The 13,930-nt window shown below is 45.8% G+C and overlaps 1 protein-coding gene across 2 annotated transcripts in view; it reads right to left on the reverse strand.

The window, feature by feature from the left end:
• Nucleotides 1–13,168, reverse strand: part of SLC45A2 (solute carrier family 45 member 2) — a 31,863-nt gene extending 18,695 nt beyond the window's left edge. For both annotated transcript variants that reach the window (XM_019531929.1, XM_019531928.1), the window contains exons 1-3: nucleotides 12,628–13,168; nucleotides 11,580–11,759; nucleotides 4,176–4,498 (exon numbers count right to left, since the gene is read on the reverse strand). In XM_019531929.1, the coding sequence (XP_019387474.1) occupies nucleotides 4,176–4,498; nucleotides 11,580–11,759; nucleotides 12,628–13,066 (942 nt within the window). In that variant the 5' untranslated portion in view covers nucleotides 13,067–13,168. The remainder of the gene's footprint in view (nucleotides 1–4,175; nucleotides 4,499–11,579; nucleotides 11,760–12,627) is intronic.
• Between the last annotated feature and the right edge of the window lie 762 nt (nucleotides 13,169–13,930).

Here is a 13,930-nt window from a genome sequence, read left to right on the forward strand (position 1 = left end):
GAACCGGCTTCCAGGGGAAGTGGTGCAGGCTCCTAGCCTGGGGATTTTTAAAAGGAAGTTAGATGAGCACCTTGCCGGGGTCATCTGACCCTGGTGCTCTTTCCTGCCAAGGCAGAGGGTCGGACCAGATGATCTTCCTAGGTCCCTTCTGACTCTAGCTACTATGAAACTATGAAACTATGAAACAGTTGGGATTTAATAGCAGCCTTCAACTACCCAAAGGGGGATTTGAAAGAGGATGAAGCTATACTGCTCTCAGTGGTGACAGAACAAGGAGCAACAGTCTCAATTTGCAGTAAGGGAAGCTTAGAGTATTGGGAAGAATTCTCACTAGGAAGATGGTAAAACACTGGAACAGGTTACCCAGAGAGGTTGTAGAGTCTCCATCGTTGGAGGTTTTTAAGGCCTGGCTAGACAAAGGTTTGGCTGGGATGGTCCTGCTTTGAGCAGTGAGTTGGACTAGACGTCCTGAGGTCCCTTCCACCCCTAACTTTTTATGATTCTATGAACTTGGTGCTCAAGGGGCAAGACTGGGGTCAGCTTGGTATGAGAGGTACCAACTGGCTAAATTGAACTAGGGCTCATTCTGGGACTGTGGGACAGCCTTTAACACCATACTAATTCTGGCAAGAGGCGACATGAACAGAAGCGGGAGGGTAATCTAAGGAGCCAGAGTGGGAGCAGGAGTCATGTAGCTAACAGGGAGCATCATAGTTGCCCCTGGGGCACAGTCCTGCTACACATGTTTGTCTGCAAAATCAAATACTAACGTACATTAGGGCTGTGCAAAATTTTGACTGCCGTTTTGTTTCTATGCTGTTTCAACTCATTTCAAGGTCTAAACAGCAAAATCTAAACAAGACAAAGGCCGTTGAAATAGCTGCTTCCCCACCCCGGTGCAATCTAGTGTGGGGGATGGTGAGGCAGCTCACCTGGACTGACTTCCCATCCCCAGCACTATGGTTGAAGCGTTTTGGCTAGCCTAGTTTTGTTTTGAGGCTATCTGGGAAGTCAGCCTAGCTGGGCTGCCTTCCGGGGCCAGGCTGAGTTCCTTTCCCCAGCCCCGTGATCTGGCGAAACAGTCAAAACGGCCTCACTATTTCGATAAAGCAAAACAGTGAGGCTGTTTCAACTTGAAGTTATATTCAATACGAAATATTGTTCCACCCAGACTTCAAAACTGAAGTCACACAGCCCTAGCAAACATGCAGTCAGAATTCTACACAATTCAAGTTGAACCAAACAGCAAATATAAAAGACTCTATTTAGGATGAAATCCAAGTATTTTTCAGAGGGAATCAGCTCAAGTCATTTTCCAATGTACCATGAATCTAAAAAACTGTCAACAGCACAAAGTATATGCACCCATTTCCAATCCTTTAGTACTCGCTACTATACAAGAACTTTGCTAGAGCCATACTGCAAGCAGTGGTTCCAAAGCACTTGCCTCTGAGCAGCATTTAGAACAAAGTTAGTAATGTCAAGACTTATTTGACCTTACTCTGAGTACTGCAGTCATGTTCACTACAGCAGTAAACCACAAGAGTTTTCCATAAGTATCTGACTATATAAGGGCCACTGATTTGAATGGCAGCTGTGCAGACATACCAGAAGGTAGTTCTGGGTCTAGCACTTCCTACCCTATGTGATGTTAGATCCTGAAAGGCTTCAGTTGAAACTGTACCTTCCAGTGGAAAGTTTCCATAGGAGCTGCAGCAGGAGCTCAGGACACCATAATGCACTGTGATACTATGGAAAAGTACCACAGCAAGATGTGGGATTTGATTCTTGTTGGGTGGCCCACAAAAGCTGTCCAGTATTAAAATCCATGCAAGCTACTTACACCATCAATAGAGACAATGAAAGTCATTTCTAAAACAGCTGGTAATATTTCTTTATGCCAAGCTGCTCTTCTCTGCATTTAGAAATCATTCACTGTCAAATCTTCTCCCATTTGGCTGTTGAAATTCTGTTCCATAATTATTTACATCTGTTGTCAAATTAACAACTTTAATCCAGAAAGCTGAGTGCCTGAAAATAGAGGCTAAGACTGGAAACACTCAGGCAGATTTCACCAAAGCAGTTGCTCTTGCTCTTGGAATATGCTTTGTGTTTCTCATCTACAGATCTCATCTAAAAGTGATAAACTGTTATAACCCCATGCAAGGAAACTCAGGGAGAGTAGCTAACAAACCTGTTCAAGTGCATTATATAACCAGTCAGAAGAGGAGTTTAGGATGAAAAACCAAGTTCTGCTGATCCCAAATTACTGTCTCTGAGTAACTTGGAGCTTTAGCTTTTACAAATTCTGCTGCTTATAAACTGAAATGGTTATCTTCCATGGGACTATTCTGGAGCACCTGGATTAGACATTGGGGTCAGAATTTATGTCTGTTTGAGATAAAAATTAAATGCACAGAACATTTTTGGGAGAGTGAAGGAGGGAGAGAGACACCCCCTAATCCTGCAAAACAGCCAGCCATCAGTCGGTTGCAGCTCTCCCCTGGAATGTGAGGGACCCTCATACGTATCTTTGCTCTACTCGATTCATAGCAGAGACTTGAATCTGAGCCTCCTTCAAACCCAGGATTATAGACACAGCAGGCTCTAGAGCAGGGGTGGGCAAAATGTGGCCCATGGGCCACATCAGGCCCACCAAGGGATCTTATTCAGCCTGTGGCAGGTCCCTTGGCCCCACCCACCTCAGGCACAGGAGGCAGCCTGGGCTGTGCTGTATGTAGTTGGTGAGATGCTGTGGGTGTGAGGGGGTTGTGCTGAGCCAGCAGTGGGGGGGGGGGCTGGGGTACTGAGCCAGCCTGCAACAGCTCACCAGAACTCCATAAGTGGTCCTCTAGCCCAAATAATTGCCTCCCCCTACTCTAGAGTTAGTCTCACTCATGCGCTCACTTACATAATCTTGATTAGATGGATGGATCTAGATCCCAAGATCAGTATCTCTATCTATATCTTGTGATCTGCTGTATGTGCTCCAAAACTTGCATACCCTCACTTGGTACTTAACCTTTTGCACCTGCACACCTGTTTGTGCTATTCCCCGATTTGTGCCCTAAAAGATTAAATGTAAGGGGCCAGAAAGGTCATAAATCTTTGTCACTGGTGAGATCTACATGTGTCACTAGTCCTCCCTCCCCTAATTTTTTCATTTGAAAGGCACACGCAAGCTGTGGGAGAAAGTTGTGTGGTGGTCACCAGAGGGTGGCACTCACTGACCTGGGCAGAAGCCAGCAGTGGATGGCCCACAGCCTAAGGCGAGGGGAGACATGAGTCTGGCTGGGGTGCGCTGTCTTTCACTTCTCAGGGTGGCTGCTGCAGGGGTTGGTGTACGGAGGTTGTGCACCTGCCACTGCCCTGGAAGTGCTACTTGGGGTTCCTGCCACTCCATTGCTTCAGGGTAGCACTGAAATGCACCACCTGCTGTGGCTCCAGAAGTGCCACTAGGGTCTCCACTGCCTCTCAGGATCAGCATTGGGAGCTGCTGCTGCTCTGGAAGGATCCAGCAGTCCTTCCAGCAACTCCACAGTGGTGGAGGGATTCAGATAAAGACTGCACCCAGAAAACCCTGAGATGTCCAATATACAAGATGATCAATGTTTAGGGTATTTGGTATCTTAAAGTGGTTAACATTTGGGGCAATTAATATTTGTGGCATTTTGGATTGTAAATATTTAATATGTGGGAAAAAAATGATGTTTAGGGTATTTAATAGCTGGGATGCTTTATAGCTGTGGTGTATGATATGGTTCTATGATAAGGTTTAGTTATTTTCATTTTCATTTAATAAACGCCTATATCTTGCTTCTTACAAAATTCCTTGCAAATGGGGACATTGTTTGTTCAGGACCCCCAATAAAGGTTGATCTTCCCAGGCTTCTGGATGGGGACTCAAGTCAACCTTCCTCCCAAGTTTGAACCTGGCCTTTGTACTGCCATCAGGGTGGGTTGTACAAAAATAATGAAACATTAAGAAGGAGGGGGAGAGAGAGAGAGAGAGAGACACACTGATTCTGTTGTCTGGAGGTTGATATGGTTGCACAGAAAATTCCAGTTTCAGTGAACTGGCATTCTCCAATAAAAATGTCTTGTTTAAAAATCCCAGCCCCATAAAGCCTCGTGACACAGAACATTAACTGCTATAAAATGATTACTGTATTTACCTCATTATGTGGCATTTCAGTGGATTTTTCCAAATCAGGCAAGGTCCTTATTTCAGCATATCCTGATTCTAAGTAACTCTTCTTGACTTTCACAATGGTACCATATTCGTAGGGCTCATCCAGCTTCAGCAATAACTTGGTTTCTGCACTGGCATCTCTGAGAGGGGCTTCAGGGATACTGCTCAAATGTACAGTAAGACAGATGAGGAAAACTAAAGCAGCAATGAAGAATATCACTTGGAATTCTGATCCCAAAAATCTTCCTAGTATAGTATGTGCCCAGTCTATAGCACCTGTAAGGTAACCCAGGGCTCCTCCAAGACCTAGAAGGAGAGAGAGAAACCTGTTTATAGACTTATAAAACAATGATTATTCAATTATTTTTACTGAGATGTTAAGACACAGCATCACATAAAACTTAATGCCTGGCCAACCATGGATATTGATACTGACCAAATCATGTCATTAAAAAAAAATCTCCTCAAATGCTATTGTTAATATCTCTCAAATGAATGAGAGTTTCTAAAATAGTGCAGTTAAAAATGAGTGGATTTAATGTTCATAAAAAATGTCAGATTGACAAAATCCTCCCAGAAACAGTACAACAATGTAAGCATCCTGGCTGCTCCCTGGTTTGGACAGATTGTTCTGGTGGGCTGAGATTGGAGTGCGAGGATTAAATGGGCCATAGAGAGAGAATACCAGACTGAGAAGACCACTGACTCCAAGTGTGGTTTCTGCGATGTGGACACTTGTTAATGAAGAGCTAAAGTAAGACCATTTGGCGATATGTCAGCCACCATACAGAAAATGGGATCTGAATATAATCTGAGTTGGCTGTAAAAAGCATTGTACCTATGACATTTCCAATAAGTGAGTTGCTAAAAAGCAGATTGCTCCCTAGCACTACCAGACTTGAATTTTACCGCCACTCAGCTAGTCATACCTACCAGCGCACCAATTAAAATAAAGAACGTTACTGGTATTTGCTTCTAAATGTGCCATGGGATGCAGGCACTGAGTTTAGTTTGAATTTTTCTTTCAATAGATACCAACACTGTATGTAAATAACCTGCACTGGCCAAAGGCAGGGCTTAAAAAGCCTGAACTTTTCTTCTGAGGCTAAGGTAGATGCATCCAGCCCTACTGAACCCAACCGGAGTTTGCCGAGGACTTCCACCAAGCCAGGCATTCACCAGCTGTGGAGAAAGAACTAGAAACTAAATTAACTCCAAGCAACAAGTCACTGGATTTTCAGCAGTAAGACATTTGGTTTAAACCCAACAAAATGGTTGGTGGTGTTATTCATCCTTCTCTAAGAGGCTTCCACCTGCAAATTTAATTGCATTGAACAGGGGATACAAATATTTTGCATCTCACCCTCCCAAACCCCCATTCCACTTTTGTCTTGCATCTTCCACTTCCAGCTCCAGCCCAGAAGTGTTTTTCTAGTGAGTGAATGGCATTCTGGGAAAATTAATTCTGTCAAGCAGCAGCAACTGGAGTTCACTGCTGCTTGAGGGAGATGTAAAGAAAGGAAGGTTTTTTGCCCACGTGGCATGCAAGGTTGTGGCCAACTCCAGCTGTTGCCCCTGTATGCCGTCTACTGCTGGACCTCCAGAGCCACAGCTCAGGAAAGACTGTGCAGGGGGAGGGGAGCATCGCAGGGCAGTCTTGACCAGTTACACCTCCATGTAAACATTAATGGATTTAGCCTCAACACTGTAATAAGGGTGGAGAAAAACAAAGGGCAAAGATGTGACCCAGGAATAGAACTTAATGTCTCTTTACACCCAGGTTTGCACTTTCATCCCAAGCTCATCCTTTAGGCATGGCTGCTAAATAACCACCCTTACCATGGCTAATGAATTCGTCAGCTCATGTGTTATTTTTCCCCACATTATTGTCGGGATGGTGACTTGGGACTCTGCTCTTCTCTGTTCACAAACCTGAACTCAGCTGGTTTTTAAGGGCCCTACACTTAAGTTCAGTTTTCCACACTTTAAAATAATTATTCTCTTCCAAAACATACTTAGCTCTGCTCTTGCACTGGAATCTAGCCACCAACAGGGTAGGGGGACACATTAGGGCCCTTCTGTGTATTTGTACTTCTCCTCTTTGCTGGATGGACTCGGGTCTGCTGCATGCGACTGCATTTCTAGGGATATAGTAGCACGAGGGGGAAAATGCTAGTTCATAGACTATTCACTCTAATCTTTGCCTTGTGTACTGGGAGAGAAAAATATGTTTTCATTCCACCACCTCTCCCCCTCTACCCCCTCAAAAAGTACAAAAAATAAGTTAAACCCCAAATTTACCTAGTTACTGATCTGTTCTTCCAACATGTGAATTTGATACTGTTTAATGACCATTCTATTTTTTCATTCTTTATCTAATCCTTCGTTGTGTTTTAATTAACAACTTTGTCTGCAACTCAAAGGAGCTAGTTTTAATCATACTTTATTTCCTTTACAATAAAGAATGTCTGTCTTGCTCCTCCCAATCCAAGTCCTAGATGAGATGAGCACAGCTATATTCATATGCACAATAGATTTTTAATTCCTCATGGGCGATTGGTTTGACAAGGTATTACATTTTATATTGTATCTGGCCCTACTAGCAAAAATTGCTTCTGCAAATCCCAGTCTTGAGAAATCCTGTTTATGAACAAATCTGGAGAGATTTAGTTCTACCGTCTTTTAACTAATCTAAACTAAACTGAAGAAAAAAGAAAAAAAAAATGACTTCACTAGAAAATAAAAAGCCAAGATGCTTAGAGACCACTTCTATAAAATAAGGAAGCATTTAAATTCCTGTACTTTCATATGGCGGTAATCCATTCTGGAACAATGTGGGAGGAATAGGTTTGCATTTCCTTCTGTGGCTGAACAAATCCCAAATATTGACATCTTTTCCCCTTGCTTTTGTCTTTGGGTTACAATCTTGCACACAGTTTCTGAGACAGCCAAGTGAGTGAGTCACCATGTATTGTTCATATTAATCATACACTTCTAACAAAAGGCATCACAGATCGACACTTTATGACTTATACAAAATATAAGGCAGTAATCTAGTAAGTGTTTAGAAAACCTAAGTAAGACCAACTAAAACCTTGATTTCAAATTTTTTTTAAGTGCCCTAAACAAGCAAAAGCAAAAATTCCTTTCTAGCCTCACAACCCAAACACTTGAATAGAAAGGGGAATATAAACAAAAATGAAGTGTCCAACACTTATTTTCAGATAGCGGATAGGCAAAGTTTCCTCCACAAGCAGCGGTAAGTGTATTGAGAATGGTATCCATCCCTGGCAAAATCAAGGGTAATGCTGCTGACTTCAGGAGAGTCTGGACTTGTCCTCATTTTTAAAATCTCTCTCTCTTTTGTAAGCGATGTAGTGTTACCACCAGAACAGAAAAGCGTGTCTGCACATAGCCCCAGTCCTACCAGCTGATACGCACATACCTGGAGCCCCGTTAACTCCGGTGTGGCTCTACAGTTACAGCTACATGTGGAGGCCTCAGAGCTGAGAACAATTTCTGCCCTGTTGTCTCTGCCCTCATTGCTGAAAATGGGAAGCATCTGAGCTGACATGATTGTCACAGGGGCACTGAGGTGCCCTGTGACTTAAAGGATAGAAGGAGAGCTGTCAATCAGTTTGTATTATAAGCCTGGCGCTTCTTATGTTGTAGCCGGCTGGCTGACTCTTTGGTTTGTTATGATTACACCGGAGGACCGGGTGAGGCTGTTGGGGTGTGAGGAGGCCTCACGGGGGCTCCCCAGCAGCTCGGGGGTTCCTGGTGCTCAGTGGGGCACAGCGAGTGGTGCTCAGTGGGGCATAGTGGTTTGCGCCGGAGAGGCGTGGCAAAGGCCCCACAGGGGGCAATGGGCGCGGGAGGCGTGGCAGAGGCCCTAGGTGGGCCACGTACTAGATCAAGCCACCCCAAGGCGGGTGGCAGGTTTCATTACCAGGCACCCAAGACAGGTGTGGACTAAAGAGTGGTCCCCGTACCAGCAGGGGAGCCCTAAGAACCAGAGGGACCAGGTAAGGCTCCGGCTGCCTGAGCCTTACAGGACACACTTTATGTCAGGGTCATCATTGACAGGACTTTGAAGGGGCCAGGTAGGGCTCCGGCCGCCTGAGCCTACTGGGACACGCTTAGTTGGACAATCATCATTGGCAGGTCAGCAGGGGCCAGGTAAAGCGTAGGCCGTCTGAGCCCAATTGGATGGTCACCATTGACAGGACTCAGAAGGGGCCAGGTAGGGCTTAGGCCGCCTGAGCCCAGTTGTTATCGAGAGTTAATCCAGGTAAGGGGGCCAAGCCCGGGAAGGGCGCTGGTTGTGGGTTAGGCCCAGGGGCGCCAGAGAAGGGGCGCTGGTTGTAGGCCAGCCCAGGGGGGCGCCAGTAGGGCGCAGGACCAGACAACGTCCAGGAAGAGCGGCGAGGCTTGGGGCGTGCTATAAGGGGAGGTCGGAGGCACGCACTGCCCATAAGGCTGGGGTGAGAGCACCCCATTTGGAACGGAGGTAATACCAGCGCGGTGTCATAGGTGCAAGTAGGCAGCCTCCCATACTGAACCTAAGATCAAAGATGTGGCGGGCGAGTCGAGGGTGCTGGATTGCCTAATTGACACGGCAGGGGGTGCTAGCGAGTACACGGCCGCTCGTAGGTTCCCACTCCGTGACAATGATAAGCATATGGTTTGCCTAGTAGCCATGTGACCTTATTTTCATCTTTGTCTTGCTTTCCTTCATTTACTCCTTTGTCTGATTGTGACCCTCCTCCTTATATGTTGCATTTAAATCTCATGCCTGCAGCATTTTGCCAAATGGAGTGATCTTTTGCTAATTCTGAGAAGTGCTTAGAACACTTCCTGCCATATGAAACTCACATCACCCCTCAGTAACCTGGGCTTTCAGCCCTCTATTAATACACCAGCCACTGGCCCCTCTCTGGGCAATTGGCTCTTCCGTTTATACAACAGGGGCTGGCCCTTGCACTTGCCTTCAAGCTTACTCAGAGTTTGGCCCAACTCAGCGTGCACCCCTGGGACTGCCCTTCAGGTCTACTCCCAGTTCAGCCCTATTCAGTCTCCTCTCATGCACAGCCCTTCAGGCCTATTCCCATTTCAACCCTACTATGTGCTGGACCCTTCTACTGTCTCTACTAAACTTCATAATTGTGGGCTCCATGCCCTATTCTTCATCAGGGGTCTCAAACACTACCCCTACAAGGGGGGAAGGTAATACTGTGCTCAGCCATCGGGCTAATGTTCCTGGCCAATGCACCACTGTAACGGGGCAAGCTCAGGGCCAGATCTTTTGCCAGCCTGCCCACCTGTCTCTCTGGCCAATCAGCCCAGTCTCGTCTGCCACAGCTTACTACCAACAGTCTACAGAAACAACAATGTGGGAGACTGCCTATTACAACCCCGATGCCAGGGAGCACTATCTGCAGCTCCAACCTCTCCTATACTGCAGCTCATGCCTTGCAGATGGCATCTCCATTCTTAACGTCTCCAGCCCCACACTGGGCCCATAACACTCCAGTCTGGACCCCAACCAAAACCCTCCTATCAGGCGGCCTACTCCACCCTCATTTGAGGCTGACAAGCTCCTTGTACCCTTCCCCCTCTCAGGCATGGCCCTCCAGGACCTTTGGCCACAGGCCCTGGCCTCACCTTCAAGGCCAGTTGGAATCCCAGGCCCTCAGCTCTGGGCATCCCTCATGGTGGGCCCCTGGCCCTCTTGATCCTCCTGGTCCAGGCCCCAGCATTGACCAGTTGAAGGTGCCTCAAGTCTGGCTTCTTAAGCATCTAGCCCACTGTCTCTTATGGGTCCACCTTCTCAGCCCTACTATGGGGTTACCCACCCAGTTGTGGGAGCTGTGGTAATTAAGGTTCCCCAACCTGCCTTTCACCAGGTGGTAACTGGCCTGGCATTTCCTGGGGACTCCTGCACTACCAGGAGCCCACCCATCCCCAGCAGGGTGCAATTCTAGGTCATGCCCAGGACCAAGAGCCTCCTCGCCATCCCCATAAGCTCTTGCCCTTACCTCCAGGGTTGTTCCTGCTACAGCTCAGCTAGGCAATGTTTCTGCCTGGGCTGGCAGCAGCAGACTGCAGCCTTTATATAATAGGTTCTTAAAATGGCTGCTGCCATTAGCTGCTGGATGCCTGACCCAGCCCTTAAAGTGGCAGGCACCAACAGTGCCCTGCCACAATAGGGAACATGATTCGGCACAGCTTCATCCTCTTAGCCAGAACAGGCCCAGAACTTATGTTCTATTTGCCTATGGCTAGTGGGCCATGAAATCAGTATATGTGGAGTCACGTGACCTCTCACCTTGTCTGTTCCCATTATTGGCTTCAATACCTTGACCTATCAAGGGCTGTGTGGACATCCCTTTCATAGTCTCAGGGGTACAGGCAAACTTACATGAGTCTTGCTTACCCTCGTCAACATGGAAATTAATGGTTTAGAGCCTTTCACAATATACAGGGTGTTTATAAAGTCCTTGTGTAACATTAAACTTTAATAACTTTGGATACACACATCATGGAAGCGAACTGTACATTTTTTTAAATGGTATAAGCATTTTTTTCATTTTATTTCAGACCCCGTAATTGAAAATGAAAATAACTTCCAAAATAAGTTGGAAAATCAGACTGAACAATGTATCATGAAAGACGATTATGCTGAAGTCTAGAAATTTGAGTTGCATTGTGTTAAAACTTAATGAATTCTGCTTTTAATTGCCATTTACATTTTACTTCTATCATGTGTACATCCAAAGTTATTGCACAAGGACTTTATAAACACTCATGTGTACAATAACATGAACCAAAATGCTGGACTCAAACACACCCAGATTTCATGGCACTTTGGATCTGGCCTTAAAAATCAACAAGGCTATGAACTTTATCTTGGACTTTACAGATGAGAAGCCAATCCCCAACCTATATTGGAACACCTTTGGAGTCAGGGGTCAAACTTTAAAAAGTCCTACTTTTCTGTAACCTTCCCTGTTACAGAAAAGCGGGACCAGTTTACATGCCTTATGATTTTTTTCCTCAAAGTAAAAGTTAACACAAGGCTGGAAAAATCACTTTATTCTGTTTTTAGAGAGAGGGGTGAGCAAGTTTTGTCTACTTTCCCTTCATGTAATCCAACCTTTATTTTTTTTTTATAAATTTGACAGAAGCTTCCTGCAGCAGAACCCCTGCAGTTACCATCACAAGAGTAATGCCTCTGTAAGGAAACCCAGCAATAAAACACTCGTGACTGGGGCACAAGATCAGATGATCAGTTCACTGAAGACGATCAAAAGTGCAGTGAAAGAGAAAAGTTCAGGCAGTTTCCTTCCTCACACCCAGAGACGTGAAAGAGGGAGGGTTAGCGTACCTGTGAGGAGGGCATGGTAATGAAGACCCTTCTCTTTATCCTGATGAGAGCAAACATCAAATAAATAAGCTTTGATGGGGCCATCAATAAAGTCAGCTGCAAAATCAAAGAGTACCACACCCAGCATGGTAATGACTATGGCCCAGGTCCGTTGTTGCTGGCCTCTCTTGGTGATCAGAGCTGCAAGAGGAAGAACAAACTTATTACAACGGCCTCCTGTTTTGCAGTAGTTTGCTATAAAGAGACTAAATGCAACAGGGTAATTATCTGGAACATGACATTTTACTACTCCCCAAGTGCCTCCACATACCATCCTTACATGGGCACACCGGGTTCAGCATATGCTGGCACCAAGGAATGTTAAAAGCACAGAAAACATTGGTATGGAGACATGTATTTTTCTCCAGAATCACTCATTGTAATAGCAAAATAGCACTACATTGAGACAGCTGAACTTCAGTATTACAACTTCAGTTGTAATATTCACAGCCCTTACAAATTTATTCCTATTCAGCTTTGCAGAACATTCAAAATGCAAAACAGTCACCAGGAGTCACTTACTATTTATTATCCTGCATTATAAAAGAGTGATGAATTAAACATGTGAATAATTAAAGTAATTCCCTTGAATGCCAAGTCCTGTTTGAGATGTTTGTTAAGGGGTGAAACCAACACATTCATTTTGCAGATGGTCAGATTTGAAGTGAATCATGAACATAAGACCTATCATCAGTCTTCATAAGTCATGTTTTAGCTATTTAAAACCTCTCTGGGTCTGGCTATTACAACTTTTATGAATGTAGCAGGCAAGCACACAGACACACAATACATTGTATTCACATGCACAGAGCGTACAGAACAAGCTGGCAACAGGCAGGGTTACCATTGAACCTGCATAAAGAACAGATCGTTCGTCCATTCGTTTGGTGCAATCAAGATATGTAATGTGCTGTCTCCATTCCTAACCTTCAATTAAGGACAGAAAATCCTCTTTTCTTCCCAATGCAAAAAGCAAGATGAGCTTTGCTGGCTTGCTCAGGTCACTTACCTGAGATCATCGTATCCCCATTAAGGTACAGAGCCATGCCCAGGAGCATCATGACGCCCAGAGCCAGAATGTAAGGTCGCCGCTTTCCCCAGCCTGAAGTGCAGTGGTCACTGGCTGATCCCACCACAGGCTGCAGCACAAAGCCCAGGATGGGACTGATGAGCCACACCAGGCTGTAGAGGTGCTTGGGGAGCCCCACACTGAGCAACACCGGAGTAACAAAAGCAGCCTCCACCGCATAGCAGAACTCCCGGCCAAACATGGCCATGCTGTGCATAACCAGCCTGCCTGTGGGCTTCTTGACAGGCTCCACTGATCCAAAGGCATCTTCCCCAGCTAAGACAGAGTCTTCCTTCTCTCTGATGCCATCCCTCATGGCATTGTCCACCTCTGGTGGTGGTAGAAGCACCTCACTGAAATTCTGCTTGGTTAAAGGCATTTGGCAGGCAAAGCTTAAAGTTCCTATAAAGGGCAGTGAAAAAGTTTGCTCTCTCTCCTCTGGTTGACATGGATTCCAGCCCCTGTGCAGGGAGGGGTAGGTCTGGGCTGGAGGAGGGGCTCACATACTTTCATGGCTCTCTGATCACAAGTTATGAAGGGAGGGGGTGGGGAAGCGCATGTTAAGATTAGCAACTCCTGGCTGTCTGGAGAGCTCCCAGCTATCCATGACTAGAGGGCTGTGTTTTAGAGGGAAAACGCATAGAATGGGCACACATGTCTCTGGGGCCGGAAAAAGGTTAGCATGAAACAAAGCCATTACTGTTGGGACAAGACAATGATGATACTAAACACTTGGACCCACATCTTTCCATTCGGCATAAAGCCTGTGTACTTGGTTGGGGCTCCCTAGGATGTGGGAAAGAAAAAATCCTTCCTGCTAAGTTGCTAAAAGGCTTTAGAGTCCCTCTCACTACTACTTAAGCTCATACAGCCCTATACTGAGCCCTACAGAGGCCCATGAAGGGGAGACTCCCCAGTGCATGTCAGTCATCCCTACAAGTACCATAAGACAAGCAGCTGCTGCAGAACAGAGCTCCACAATGTCCTACACGGTCCTCCCCAAATCCCACGCTCCAGCAGCTATAAATGATGTGCACGGACTCTGTGGCTTGAGGAACTTCACACCCATAGAAGAGGAAGCAGAAATCACATGTTGACAAAATATTTCAAAGTACTTTACAAGGGTAACCGAATTAACCCTCCTGTTGACACCACAGAAAATGAATTGCTGCCTCATAAGGGGAGGCTCAGAAAGTTGTGTGATGTGCCCCAAATGGCAAAGCTAAGAAACTGAGCCCAGCCC

This window comes from Crocodylus porosus, unplaced genomic scaffold (assembly GCF_001723895.1).
Source record: "Crocodylus porosus isolate Cpor-Errol unplaced genomic scaffold, CroPor_comp1, whole genome shotgun sequence".
Taxonomy (NCBI): Eukaryota; Metazoa; Chordata; order Crocodylia; family Crocodylidae; genus Crocodylus; species Crocodylus porosus.